The sequence below is a fragment of the Melanotaenia boesemani genome, chromosome 1 (genome assembly GCF_017639745.1).
Source record: "Melanotaenia boesemani isolate fMelBoe1 chromosome 1, fMelBoe1.pri, whole genome shotgun sequence".
NCBI lineage: Eukaryota > Metazoa > Chordata > Actinopteri > Atheriniformes > Melanotaeniidae > Melanotaenia > Melanotaenia boesemani.
Window position 1 is genome coordinate 21,715,121 of NC_055682.1, and position 14,350 is coordinate 21,729,470.

Below are 14,350 nucleotides of genomic sequence, written 5' to 3' on the forward strand. Positions count from 1 at the left end.
CTCAGACCGAACTCCACCATGAGAACACTCGTCCCCACAGAGCCGGGTTTATCCAGCTCCAGATAGGAAGGAATGACCTTGCTACAATTCTGACCATAACCCCATTGAACGCTTGTGGGATCAGCTTGGGCACGGCATTCCTGCCAGAGTAACCAATATAACTACATTGGCTGACTCATGATAGGTTTTTCATTGGTGCAACAACCCACATATTCAACTCTGGCGCTCATCCCACAAATACAATTTCCTTGCAAATTTGGCATAATTTAAAAAGAGAAATAAACTGGCTGCCCAATGGTATAAGTTACCGCCAACAACACATCTATTACCTTACTTTTCCAGCTAAGTGTATTAGTATATAAGCGAATTTAGTTACAATTCCTGTAAAATAAAGCTGATGAAGCTATACTGTTTCTTTACAGCAAAAGGTCTAAAAAAAAGCAAAAAAAAAAAAAAAAAAAAAAAAAAAAGCGAAGCCACGACAAACCCAGCTTTCATGTTTTGGCAGATCAGACACAGAAAACATCCCAAACCAAGAGATACAACTTTCATAGTTCAACTTGATTTTTATTTGACTTTTTATTCGCTTGATCATTTTCTCCAACCCAAAGACAAGAATACACAGCATAAATTGAAAATATCCCATTTAATAGTTTACAACTTCTCATTTCATATTTTCAGTCTGACATTCACGCTCTCCTTGAAGCCATGGAACTGGGAAAACCGTTCAATGCGTCAAAGCTGACTAAAGTGAACCTCATGCCTTTGCACTCCCCCCAAAATAAACACACCATTCTGTTTTCAGAGTAGGTCTTGACGAGGGAGGGGGTTACAGATTACGTTCTCAAAATACAGCAGATGCATTTTATTTTGATTGAACAGGGAAAGTGCATATGGCGGTTATTCAGACACTCTTTCAAGCCCTTCACAATGACTTCATCCCAACAAAGACAAAGCTCGAATGTCCACGTTATCTAATGACAGATGTGCACTTTCATTGCCCTTTTAAAAACGTTAACAGTGTTGTGAGTACTTTCAGAGCAACCTCTAATCCTTCATGTTAGTGCTGATCCATGAAGGGGGGATGTGTGACTGATTTTAATATCTCAATTTGAAAAGAAAAAAAAAAAAAAAGTAGAAATGACTTTATTTACACTGTTTTTCACATGCAGCTCAGAAGCTGAGTTGAAACTGCAGCAAAAAATTATATCCTATGTAGATAAGACAAGTTGCACACCATCACACTCAAGTGTGATTGTTTTCTGATACACATACACACACTCACCCTATTGATCTCATTTCTTTCTTCAAAGTTAAAAGTGTCCAAAGCACTTATGTTGGGCTCACTTCCATTTGTACATTTTAAACAGCATAACTGAAAGAAATTATCTTGATGTGATTAACAAGGGTACATACAGGCTGGATAAGACAATACAAACCACACAAAAACATTCAGGAATAGGTGTGTTAAACTTGCTTTCTCATCCTGTCAGCCTTCCATTTTGCAGAGCTCCCCCTTGTGATCATTAGTTTGTAGCACATGCTTTTCACATTTGTTTTGGTAAAGCAGGAGTGGATAAAACAGAACTTTAACAAAGCCCTAAAAGAAGAAGAAGAAAAAGGTCTCACTCCATTATATCCTGTCACAATTTACAGCCATGTGCAATTGTATTTCAAATAGTGGGTGGTCACATAATTTCACATGTGGTAAATGGCATTATTTTTCATTGTGGGGGAAAAAAAACAAAAGATAAATCGAATTTGTGCACACAAATTACATGAGTGACCAGTAACTAAAAGACGCTGAGGGAGCCAAAAGAATGCAGTGTATTGTTTAGACTCAGGGACAGATTTATCAGAAAGCAGCACACAGAAGAAAAAATAAAAAATAATTAAAAGTCCTATTTCATTTCTGGAAAAAAAAAAGAAAAACATTCACACTATGATGGGGAAAAGAAAAGAAAACGAAAAACACAAGGTTAAAACCTCCTAGTGCAGCACTAGCAATTTCTCAAAAGATGCTACGTGACAGACAAAACAGTAACCAGGCAACCAAGAGAGCAAACACACCAAAAACCAATGGGCATCACTTCACACGACAATCTGTAGGTTGAAGAGAATGTCAAGAGTGCACATAAGGCCAGATGGAAGAGATGCATCTTGGCAAGAGAGCTGCTCCTCTTCAAGAGGGCAAAGATACACAACATGAGGCGTTTGAGGGGCAAGGAAGCAAATCAAGCAAGGTGCCACTTCTGCAGCTGTGCAGCAATGTGCTTATGTTCCTCCGCAGTACAGTGTGTCATTAAAACATCTGTTAAGACAGATTCAAGCCTTTTTTAAAACAGCCAAAACAAATCCGTCACACTGCCAACTGACCCACTCTGTAAAACAAGTAAAAGTGATGCATCTAATCATGAAGTATGACAAATAGTAACTCAAACGCAGTGCATTTGCATCCTTTTAAGATTCTTTTTGTACATATATGCATACAATTATACCTTCTAGCTAATCTTTTGTGGGTTTTATTTAATCTGATCAGCGTTTGTTTTACAACTATATACAATGTACAGGCAGCAGATCATATATCTTTTACAATGAATGAGTGATGATACAGGGAAGTTGTAATAGACCGATGCTGACTAAATCTATGTAGACAATATACATTGTGAATTGGAATTTTTAGAAAATGGTATCTAAAAAAAGGATGAAAGATAGTACAAGAGACAAAATTGTAAAAGCCCTCAATATGTACAGAAAAAAGCCAATATAGCATTTGTCAACAAAAGAAAAAAAAGTTCAACTGAAATAATTTTCTCCATATACACATATAGCTCAAAAATATTTCCAAAGCTAATAGTCTCTCTGATTTGGTCACAGAAGTTAGAATATAGTGAAGCATAGTGAAAAGAATTATACAGCCTGACCGAACAGCCAAAGATCTGGACAGCATGACAAGGCTGTATAAGATTAAGTAATGAGATGCACATCTACTGTTAGTTCCTCTCATGCAGATGCTCCCCTTGAAATAAATGACTAAAAAAAGCTGTCATTCCACTGCCACTAAACGTTAACAGAAATAAAGAACATTGTGAGGTAATAAGGTTACCGTCCCCGACAGCATGGTCACCGTTTTGATTTGATGAGAGAAGAGATCGAGCATGTTCAAATCATCGAAACAGTCATCACAGAACAACCTGTTACAGTACTGCTCCAAGTGATCCAGAGTAACAATTCAATGTCTGTTAATGGATGGATTGGGAGGGTGAATAGAGATACTCATTTATTATTATTAAGAAACACCCTTGAAAACTTTATGCCAGCTTTGTGAAATTTTACATCTCTTAGCTGCCATTATCTTTGAAATTTGCTTATTTTATGGATTTGTTAATATAATCAAACCTGTTTTTCTTTGTTTTTGTTTTTCTGGTAAAAGAAATGACCACAATAATGTACCTGTAAATCACATTTTTGCCAAATTAAAGACAAAAAGAGTTCTATGGACATCCATTTAGATCTGTATTAGTGGGAGATTAACTCATATAGAAGTGAAAAAAAAAATTCAAGCAATCTACCAGTTCAAATCCATCAGGAGCCTTTCCCTCATGATGCAGACACTATCATCACACAAGCAGACTTACAAACGAAGCTCAACGGTTCGGGGCTTTTATCTAGCAAAGTTAGAAAGGCACATCACTTTGATATCAGGCATGAAGTCAAATTACTGCAGAACTGGGGAAGGACGAGGGGCATTCAATGCATGTAACTACATTCATAACAAGTTTAATTTACATGTATGTGCATTGTGACCAAGTTCAACCAAGTTTAACAAATATAAAATGTTAATATAATGCAAGCTAGACTGATGACAGAGACACAGAAAAAGTTTAAAATCCAGATCTGAAACTAATGCAATCAACTGGTCTGCAGGTAAGTTTTAGAGCTGGATTACATCCATCCTGTTGAACGAACACCTAATTTCTCCTAAATTAGCTTGAGGTGGTCAAAGTGGCCATCTTGGATCTGTATTTGTTCTTATCCTGATCAAACAAATGTAGACAACTTCCTATAGAAACATATGATAAAGAGGTCTACTGACAGGAGTCAGAAAAGCCCCTTAGAGTTTACGTCCAGGTGTGACTGTGATCCCAGCATTACTCAAACATGCTTTAAGCAAATTAATGTAATTCAAACTGAATACAACTCTGAGAAGTTATATCACTCATGATGTGGAGGGTACAAAAAAAGAATTGAGCAAACAAACAGGTTTTCGACTGCACTAAAATGACCTTTCGAAGCTTTTTCTGCTGCCATCATAGGATAGATGGTTGATGTAAAAAACTGAATTCAAAGCCAATCATCGATATCAAGGGAGCAAAGTGCCTCAACTGCATTTTAACATAAACCTATGGTTACTGCAGTGCTCGTAGTGGGCAACACTTTCCCTACAGTGACTTGAGAGGTAAAGTATGCCACAGTGAATGGTGTTCATGTGTGCTTCTGTGTTGTAGTGGTGCTGGGCAGAGGGTGTGTGTGTGTGAGAACAGTACAACTTAGTTAAAAAAAAAAATAATGAAAACCAATCAAGAAAGAAAAGATAAAGTTCATTGATCGATATGTTTCCCAATTATTCTTGTAATATCAGCAGGGTCTTCATTACATCCATTTTTCTCCTGTGATCAATGCTCTGCTGCTTCCCATGCAACTCGAGGGCAGCAGTCTGCAGTGACGTCACAGGGGGATCCGTTGGAAGAAAGATGGGAGGTGAAAGGAAAAATCGTTTTCATAGTTCCCTTGGCGGGGCCTTTAAGAGCAACAGTAGTGGATCATCACTGCCATGACTGTGGGGGGAAGTTATTAACTTCAGCCAGGTCTTGCACAGGAGAGCCTTTGTGGGTGTACGTCAGCTTGATCCTCATTCGTAGTTGTTGCTGAAATTATTGAGCATGATTATGTTTATAAAAAAGGAGAAAATTCTTATAAATCACTTCAGCTTTGCAATGTTTGTTAAGTATGGTTAAAAAAAAGGACTTAGATCATTAAAAAGTAATGTAAAACTCACTTTCTGTGGGTTGAGGACTCTGATGACCTGTGTGACAGTACCCTGGTTGAGTGCTGGGACAACGTTACTGCTTGGGGAGAGAAGCTGCAGCTGGAATGTCTAACAAATATATAGGGGCGAGTGTTAGATGAAAATTAAATTATATTCATGAAGCAACTGGGTCATTTCAGCTGTCTAAAATAAAGATCTTTTTGATCAGACAATCAGCACAATTGTGGAAACTCAGTTCAAATGACTCAGTTGTTCTTTTAATATTCATGCATTGAATAAATCAGACTATGAAATTAATGATGCACACAAGAAATGCCATTCAAGCAGTGTTTTTGTGGCCTTTTCCCTCAAGGCAGCTGGATCGCTTTGACACACACATTTAGGGCTTATCTTTCCAATTAGCTAAAATATAAAAGGATGCTGTCATGGACCGCCCTGTGAATACTTCTTGAAAGTGACCAGAGATTTTATGGTTAGGATCATGAAAACAAGCCCTTTAGCCTTGTTTCCACCAACGGGTGCGGGTCGGGCCGGGACGTATAGGGTGCAAATATGATTTGTAAACTGTGATCTTGCTGTGTTCCCACAGCCAACCGTAACCATACCTGAGAGGCAGAGTATCAGCCGGATAGCGATGGTGCCTCAGATGCGTAATAGCATGACACCATCGCAGTAAAAAGCCTTCCTTGAATTATAACCAAAACATGACTCAGACACAAAGGAGAATGGCGGTCACCCAGCAGATTGTGTTCTTTCTTCCTGGCGGGGCTTCATAATGCCATTTTAAACGGAGATTTAGTCAACAAAAATTAAATATGTTGCTTTAAACAAGGAACCATTCCTGCTTTGTTTTTATGCCAGGTCGCTTGCATTTTTTCCCCAACAAATCAACTGACTGCAGTGTGTCGAGCTCCACTTTTTTGGGTCAGATCGGTTAGATTGGTACCCCAACGGAAGAGGGTCCCAAAAAAGTAGGACGGGTAGGACATTAGGGTACCCTTCCCAGTTTTTGCGTGTGGAAATGCAATAAAAAAGGGTCCCGACCAGCCCTGTCCCGTTGGTGGAAACGGGTATTTTGAGTGCTTTATAACTTCCTTCATGTTAGTTAAAACAGCAAACTCATCTGTATTTTGCACTACAGAAAAAACTGTTAGTAAGTCACATATATTTTCTTTTACAGCATTTAAATTCAGATTTTTCAGTAAAACAGCCATTTGGTTTTGAAATTGCTCTCATTCATCAGGAAACATGTTAAAGTCCTGAGGAAAGCAAAAAGTGGGGGACTTTTGCTTCTCTTTCTGTATTTTCTATATTTTGAAGACAAAAATGTATATTAAAAAATGAGGAATTGTGTGATTTGTTATCAGCTCCAAAAACATCTGAAATTAAGTAGAAGCAGCAGAATTAGTTTAAATTTCTGCATGCCTAAACATAGCTATTCTATTATTAATGAGGCTTACAACTTAAATGACTTAAATTGAGATTAGTTTAGTTGTGAACCGTTGATGTAGCGATCATTTAACTGTGTCAATTGCGCATGCATACCTTTGGTACTGCAGCCTGAAAAACAAACTCGGTCATGTCTGCTTCTGTTGAGTTGGATGCATGGATGGTTATAACTGCGATGTTGGGGTTGGGGTTGGCTCTCTCAAATGTAAAGTCTATTTTCAGGCCATTTTTGTTGTATGCTGTCATGGGAGGAATACCTATGCAGACAGTTTTGGAGGACACAGACAAGAAGAGACATAATTCTTAAACATGACAAGAATGAGCCATGGTGAATAAATAAAACAAAACAAGACCAAATGATTCATTACATGAAGACATTTTCAGAAAATACTGCATATTAGGAGGAGGATAGCAACCAGCAACAATAAACTCTCACCTGCAGCTGCTAAGTCATTAAACAGGGGTTGTGAGGAGAGGCCATCCAAGAGGAAAGAGGGTTGGGAAGTGGGTGCTGAGGGGGCCGGAGCTGGGGCTGGACCTCCTGGGAGGTAGGAAAGCAACACACCAGGGTTTAGGAGGATGTTGTCACATAACAATGACAAAGACATGCAGCTTTTTCAATGTATTCCTCATCATAAACAGAAACATAACTGTGTCATATAAACAAAGCATTATTTAATAAAACACTTTCACCTAATTATTCACCACCAATATAGAAAAACATTTACACAAGTCAAACTCCTGGACCACCCTTTTGGAGAATGATTAACCCACTAAAAAAGGAGAAAAAGCCGACGAGCTGATGTCAGTTTCAGGCGCCGCTTGGCAGCGGTAACGCACCAGTATAAAGTTATTTCCAACCACCCAACACGCCCTAAATGCTCCCTAAATAGTCTTTCTTCAAAAGCTCGCACAATTTCTACAGCTGTCCTCGTCTTCATTCTTCTTCTGCTTTTTGGGTCCCTTCATGATCTTCTTCTTCTCTGGTTTGTTTGATTTGCTGGTTGCATGTCAGCTGTTCTGCTCAACACTGCACCTGTGATTTCCGGTGGTATTGTTCCATCTTCTGTGTCAAGTGACTGATTGCTAAGCTCCCTGAAAACGGACCAAATTACATGCATAAATGATGCAGAAGATGGACAAAACTGTCCATCCGTCTGCGTATCCGTCTTCTGCGTCGAGCATAAATGGGCCTTAAGGGCACATTCACACCAGCCTTGTCTATTTGCATGGAAAGTTTGCTTTGTTTGGGGTATTGTGAATTCTGATTTGAAATCAAAGAAGCAGACTATGTCCATCTACAAACGCAGGTCTCGGTCTGTTTCAAGCGGCCCAAATACAGGAAATGGAGTGCAAAACAAAGTGCATTGTGGGTCCAACACACAGCATCTTGGGTAAAAACAACCAAAGCAAATGTCTGCGTGGGGCGATGGGCGGCTGGATGAGAGAAATGGCTCGCAGTCAAATGTGAAAGAATTTGGGAAAAGATCTGATAGAATTCGGATTACCCCAACACCACTAGGATCTGATGCAGCTCCATATTTAGCTGTTATGTACTAGAAACCAATAAATGAACAACTTTTCTTCTTCTTGTGTGTCTCATCGTCTGCTTCTGTAATTATAGGTGCAGCGCTGCCTCTGGTGGTCGTGAAACATGTAATTTAAAGATTTGATTAATTTGAGAAGTGCGGCGTGAACCCAAATATCGATCCATACGAATGTTGCACCCCCCCCAACTGAACCGAGTCCCCAACTAGGCCGAATCTAGTGGACTTTCCTGGTGTGAATGCACCCTAAAAGGAGTAACAGGACTTTAATAATAATAAATAAATTAAAAAAAAAAACTAAGCAACCTACCACTTAGTGAAAGGTCCCCCAGCAAATCAAGTAGTTCTCCTCCAGCTGAGGCAGGCTTGGTGGGTACAGTGGTCTGGATTATTGGCACCACATCATTACCACCCAGCAAATCTAACAAATCATTAGCCTAAAGAGCAAGGAAAACACAATTAAATTGTAAATACTTACATTATAAAACATGAAACAGTACATTAAATTAATGATAACTAAAATGGAGCCAGGTATTTTCACAACCAAATGATTGGTTGTAGCAAAACTTCTAGGCAAAAAAATCCTATACTGCTGGAAAGCTTATTTCCCATATATGATGGAACATTTGTAAGGAAAAAAATTTGTGGGATATGAAGCTGAGTTGAGTATGAGGTTTGCACCCATGACAAAACTTGTCACACCTTCTCTTTCAATGTTAAATAGCTTATTCTGACATTGACTCTTGTTTGGTGTTTCTTATTGGATTGGAAGTCTGAAGTCCTAGCCATATTTCTGGTGTCTACTGTTTTGTGTCTGGGTGAGTGATCTTTCCTTATGTAAAGATCTTTGAGAGTGTCTTCAGGTCCAAGTGCAACTGGCTGTACCAGGGTGTGTGACATCAACTGATTGGTTCCTCTGGTGGCAGCATTATGACAGCAGCAGTGATTTGCCCACTCAGTCCTCAACCTCAGATTTTTTCTTGTGTGTAATTCAAGCTGCTGATCTCAATGAGTTACTCTGTGTGAGTGTTTCTGTTGTAAATAGACTTGTCACTTTCATAAGCTGTAAGCTGCAGGGGTGAACCACCGTTTTTCTTTAAGTTAACGTGATGTAGATAGTTAGGGTTAGAAAATGTGTTCTTTGTTTCCTTCCACAGTGTTTAGTTAACACTTTCTTGGTTGGGCTAGTTGATTTTGTTTGTTTTGGTTTAGTTCACCTTGACGATCTTGTTTTACAGGCTTAATCATTGATCTGCTTATTGTAAATGATTTTTGGATTAGCAGAGTTGTTTGACTCTGTTTTGAGGGCTGAGACAGTACACGCCTAACCCCTAGCTAGGGTGTAACGGTCTGAATAAACTAGACATACTGGTAATCTAACAATCTGATTTATGACAGGCCTCCTGGCAGCCATTTGAGACACCGGCTGTGTTCAGTCTTTTCCAAATTGTCCAGGTAAAGAGATATTCGCCATATCATCTTGCACATCTTGACCGCAAATCTGTACATTTCCTTTGGTTCTTAAGTGCTGACAGAGTGAAGAAACAGTCTCTTTGCAGTTGTGTTTTTGATACACCCATTTTGCTGCCTGTCGCTTACATCCTCTGTTATATGAAACTTGGCCTTCAATTTGTAGACGGTACTAGGTCTCACTCCAAATAATGCTGCAACTTGGTTTTGTGGAACACCAGCTCAAAGTTTCCCTATGGCACAGGCCCTATCCAGATAAATGTTACAGGCAAATACCTACTGACCGCTGTAGCAGGGTCCATGCTCACACCTGGGATACCAGAAGTCCAAAGCAAGAATTAATTGAAGAACAAGCTAATCGGCATAGGCAGAGAAGATTTGGCCTTTTTTTAAACTCTGCTGCTCATCCCACAAGTGCATTATCATTACAAATGTAGCAACACAGGAAAACAGGCTTTCCAACAGTATTGCCAAAATTTATTGCCGAGAAACATGGTTACAACAAAGAAATAATTGAGCCAAGACAAATGACCTTATTTTTTGTACAAAGTATATAAGAATAAATATTAGATCAATTAGATCCTATAGTGCTGAAAAGTTAAGAGTTCAAAAACTGTATAACCATAAAAGAATATAGTGGTTATATATGGCCTTACCTGGTTGGCTGGTTGAGTGACAGGTGGTGGATGTTTTGGTTCCACAACAGAGGATTCTGTCTCCCCATTTGTCTGTACAATTTCTGTGGGGCCATTAGTAGCAGTTTTCTCCATAATGGGCATTCGCTCAAGAAGTGCTGGCCTACAGACAAGGTAAAAGGCAAAACAAATAAATAAATTGATTTTTCCCCCTCCTTTAAAATTACTGATTGCTACAATGTGGTTGTAAACAGGTGTGATAATTTTCTGGCCAAAAGTAAGAGAGTTTCACCTCATGTGATCATATTTCTTGAAAAGAGCATTGTACTCCACAGCTCTCTGCTGAAGTTCCACGTCGATGCTGCTACCATATATCGAAACCACCTTTTTGATTCGGCTAAAATTATTTAAACACATTTAAAAACAAAAAAGCATTATTGATTTGGGTTTGCAAAAAGAAAAGACAGCATTTGCTTTGGGCTATTATCTCTATCATGTTGGTCTTTAATCACACATCTCACAAAAGCACATGTTTTTGTCAAATATCATCAAATACAATTAGTCACAAGTGACTTGCCTGTTTCATTTTAAAGCATTATGCTGGTAACCTTTTCTCAGTCAATGGTAATAAAACACTGAATATATTTGACCTATTCTATAATAATAAGTATTTACAGATGTCAACGCTTTTTCTTCAGATTCAGTGTGATCTGAATAAACAGCCTATCTAGCATAAACCTTCCAATACACCTATAAAACAATATTATGTGGCAAAAAACCCACAGTAATGTGTTTGTTTACTGCAATGTAGTTTAGATGTAAAAAACTAAGGTGGAACATGCTCACATGCTAAATATGCTTTTAAATGATCTGAACCCTAAGAGGCACAAACACCACAACAAAAGGTAAACCAGACATTGCTCTGACTGAATGAAGATTCAGCCATTCTAATAAAATGTTAAACACTTGAGGCTTTAATAAAACCTTTAAATTACAATTTGTTACCAAAATGTTGTTAAAGGCCAACACCTTAAAGGTCGTGCAAGTCAAATATTTGAAAGGTGGTAGGACAAGTGTAAAAAAGGGGATTACTAACTTTACACTGCTGAAGCGAGTAGACAGCTTCATGATGGCCGTAAGGGCATAACCGCGGGTCACAGGTGTGGACAGATTGGACACCAGCAGTCCTTCCAATACATCCAGAACTTCATCCTCAGTCACCTTAAGTCAAAAGAAGAAAAAACTCAAATACCGTTCTAGTAAAGGCTGCGTGGTCCACAGTCCTCCATGTGTGTGTATTTGTGAGTGTAATGCTATGCAGTTACTCCTCCAATTATACCTGAATGGGCTCTTCCTCCTCACACTGGCCTGACACTAGCAAATCCCCATACTCTCCTATGCACCACGATGCTACCTGCACAAGAGGTTGCTACAAAACAAAGAGAGTAGCTTATGCACACTGAAAAAGTACTTTGAAATGGAAAAACATGCATTAGATGATCATGTCTATGACTATAATCTTTAAAAAGGGAGATGTGTTCAGTCTAATCAGAAGAGAAGCCATAAGTGCACTAACCTGTGAGATGTCATCCAGCAAAGCTTTGTAAAGTCTCTGTACTGTATAGGCATGCATCTCCACACTGTTGGTGATGAGCTGGATGAGGTTGGGAACAGAGTCATCTCGCACATAACTCCCTGCCTTCAAAGAGGAATGGAGATGTCGATGAGCGATGTTAATGAAATATTCACTTGGAAATTTGCATAGGTTCAGCTTCTTTGATTGCAAATGTAAGATGTTTGCCTTATTATAACCTTAAAAAACCCTCAAACATAAGAATTTTAGGCATTGAGATGCTTCATAAAATACATACTGTTGTCAGTACTCTCATAATGGTATCTATGTGCCATCTTTTCGAAGGGGCATATCTGTAAAAGAATATATTGATTAGTCAAGGAAAAGGACAGAAAATGATCATGTAATGTTATCTAAATCTTACACATCAGGGAGGCGAATGCTGTCAGAAAATAAATGATATCAACATTGTCTGTCAGACGATGGATCACTCATTTTATCATCATGCAGCATTGCAATAGCAGCCTTCAACATGGCAAAAAAGAAACAAACTTTTATCCTGATGGGTGTCAGAGTATGTTGTATGTTTTCTATACTTCTCAAAACCTCAATTCTGTTATGATTTTGTTCATGATGGGGCAAAATAGGATGACATATCAAATTACTACACAGTAACTGAGTCCAGGTATGTGTGGCCATACTTCTCAGCAGATAAGAAGACCCCCGATGCGCAGTCTGCTTTGAATTCCGGGTCACATGAGTCCAGGAAGTAGAGCAGCTCTTTCATCATGCCTCTGATGTTGTTTCCATTTACAAGGGCAAAGCTGAGTTCCATTGCACGTCTACACAGCAATCAAAAAGAAAGAAAATAAGAAAAACTAAACTTGCCTAAAAGGTAGGTGAAACTAAAGTTAAAATAATGTGAGCACTGAAAATAACCTCTTGATGGAAACATCCAGATCTTTTAAGCAATCCACAATGGTGCTCCGATGCCTCTGCACTGCATTGTGGTCTGTTTGTACTGTCTTTAGTAGAGATGTCAATGCCACGTATCTGAAACAGACATAATCAGGATTTAATAATATTTTGAATAACTCTCAGCTCACAAGATCAATTGATAAGTGAATTACCTTATATTTTTGTCATTGTTAAGAAGGAAGCGACCTAGTATGTTAATGGCCAAAACCTGCGAGAGAAGAGAAATTAAACCACATTAAAAAAAATAAATAAAATAAAATAAATAAATCCTCCTTTCAAGTTTTCCTTAGATTAAATCAACTCACCCTCAGTCCACTTTCAGACTTGATGTCCATAATAGTCAGTACAGTCTCGTACAGGATTGCATTTCCTACATTTTTACTTGTCTCTGTGTTTGTTGCCACCTGCAAGCACAGTTACACGTATGAGTCGGTCCATGAAAACTATACGTGACACTTCTTTATGTATTTACTTTCCCCGTCCCACACTAACCTGTGCAAGAATATCATTCATTGCTTCACTGGAATCATCATCGTTCTTGCCTAAAATTCGCAGTAGTCTCAATATCCGCACCTAAAGAGCATAATGTAAAATGTAATTACAGCTGTGGTAAACATTCAAGCTACAGGTATGCCACTATATGTTGCAACTCTTTCTAAGGTTTATTTCTTTAATAATAATAATAATAATAATAATAATAATAATAATAATAAACATGTATTCTCACTATAATTTTTTGTCTTTGTTTACCTTTTGAAAAAGTAGAAATAGCCTAAAATTTGGGTCTTTCTAAAATATAAAATAATACAATGCTAACATTAGATGTTCTGACTATGGTGGCTCAAAGCCGGCTAGAACACAAACATTAAGTCAAAACATCCTGTGCGGCTGAAGTTACTTTGAATAAGAGAGCTTTACCTGCAGGAAAGGGTCGCTTATGCCCGACACGTCATGTTCAGGAGAGTATCCAGACATTATTAGGTTCTTCAGGATTCTTACCAACTGTGGAACCAGCTATGAAAGGAACAACAAAACAGCACAAAGAAAGAGATGTCAATGTTTGTGCAACTTACAATTTTCTAGTGTTCTTCATGAACATTTACAACAGGTAGACAGTGAAAATAAAATAATTTCTGATCAGAGTGGGGTCCAGCCAGATTCATATGTGGGAAGTGAAAAGGTGTTGTTGTTTAATGAGGTGAAGTTAATTAAAATAAAAGTGTATGAATTAATAGGTTTTCTTTTTTTTTTTTTTGTAACCGAGTTTGTTAATTGCAGAAAAAACAAAGAAAAAGGTAAAACATTGGCATTATAAACAAAAAAAACAAAACAAAAAAAAAAAAAACAATCTGCAGTCCCCCTTCGGTCACTTCTAAATATGACTTTATATTTACATGTATTAGAGAAGTTCCTAATTTAAAGCCAGCGAAAAATGGAAAACTTCAGTTCAAGTAACAATTTCTTTTAAGCCAAAGTTTATCAAATGTGGCTTTAAATAAATACTCAGGGCATTTGTGGAACCAGTTTGCCATCTTGACCAGAATCAAGTTAAAGGTATGATTCATGATTTCCAACCCAGACCAAGAACAGTGATTACTGTTTTACATGCACACCAATATTCTAATATTAACCAGATTAACAGCTTACT

The 14,350-nt window shown here is 38.1% G+C and overlaps 1 protein-coding gene across 2 annotated transcripts in view; it reads right to left on the reverse strand.

Moving 5' to 3' along the window:
* Window positions 1-628: 628 nt before the first annotated feature.
* The window catches only part of ap1g1 (adaptor related protein complex 1 subunit gamma 1), a 28,682-nt gene continuing 14,960 nt past the window's right edge, over window positions 629-14,350 (reverse strand). For both annotated transcript variants that reach the window (XM_041983837.1, XM_041983761.1), the window contains 17 exons: window positions 13,621-13,716; window positions 13,195-13,275; window positions 13,008-13,106; window positions 12,855-12,910; window positions 12,664-12,777; window positions 12,426-12,566; window positions 12,023-12,077; window positions 11,728-11,850; window positions 11,491-11,580; window positions 11,248-11,372; window positions 10,444-10,548; window positions 10,173-10,314; window positions 8,357-8,483; window positions 6,936-7,040; window positions 6,596-6,756; window positions 5,060-5,158; window positions 629-4,928 (listed from right to left, as the gene is read on the reverse strand). In XM_041983837.1, the coding sequence (XP_041839771.1) occupies window positions 4,827-4,928; window positions 5,060-5,158; window positions 6,596-6,756; window positions 6,936-7,040; window positions 8,357-8,483; window positions 10,173-10,314; window positions 10,444-10,548; window positions 11,248-11,372; window positions 11,491-11,580; window positions 11,728-11,850; window positions 12,023-12,077; window positions 12,426-12,566; window positions 12,664-12,777; window positions 12,855-12,910; window positions 13,008-13,106; window positions 13,195-13,275; window positions 13,621-13,716 (1,821 nt within the window). In that variant the 3' untranslated portion in view covers window positions 629-4,826. The remainder of the gene's footprint in view (window positions 4,929-5,059; window positions 5,159-6,595; window positions 6,757-6,935; window positions 7,041-8,356; window positions 8,484-10,172; window positions 10,315-10,443; window positions 10,549-11,247; window positions 11,373-11,490; window positions 11,581-11,727; window positions 11,851-12,022; window positions 12,078-12,425; window positions 12,567-12,663; window positions 12,778-12,854; window positions 12,911-13,007; window positions 13,107-13,194; window positions 13,276-13,620; window positions 13,717-14,350) is intronic.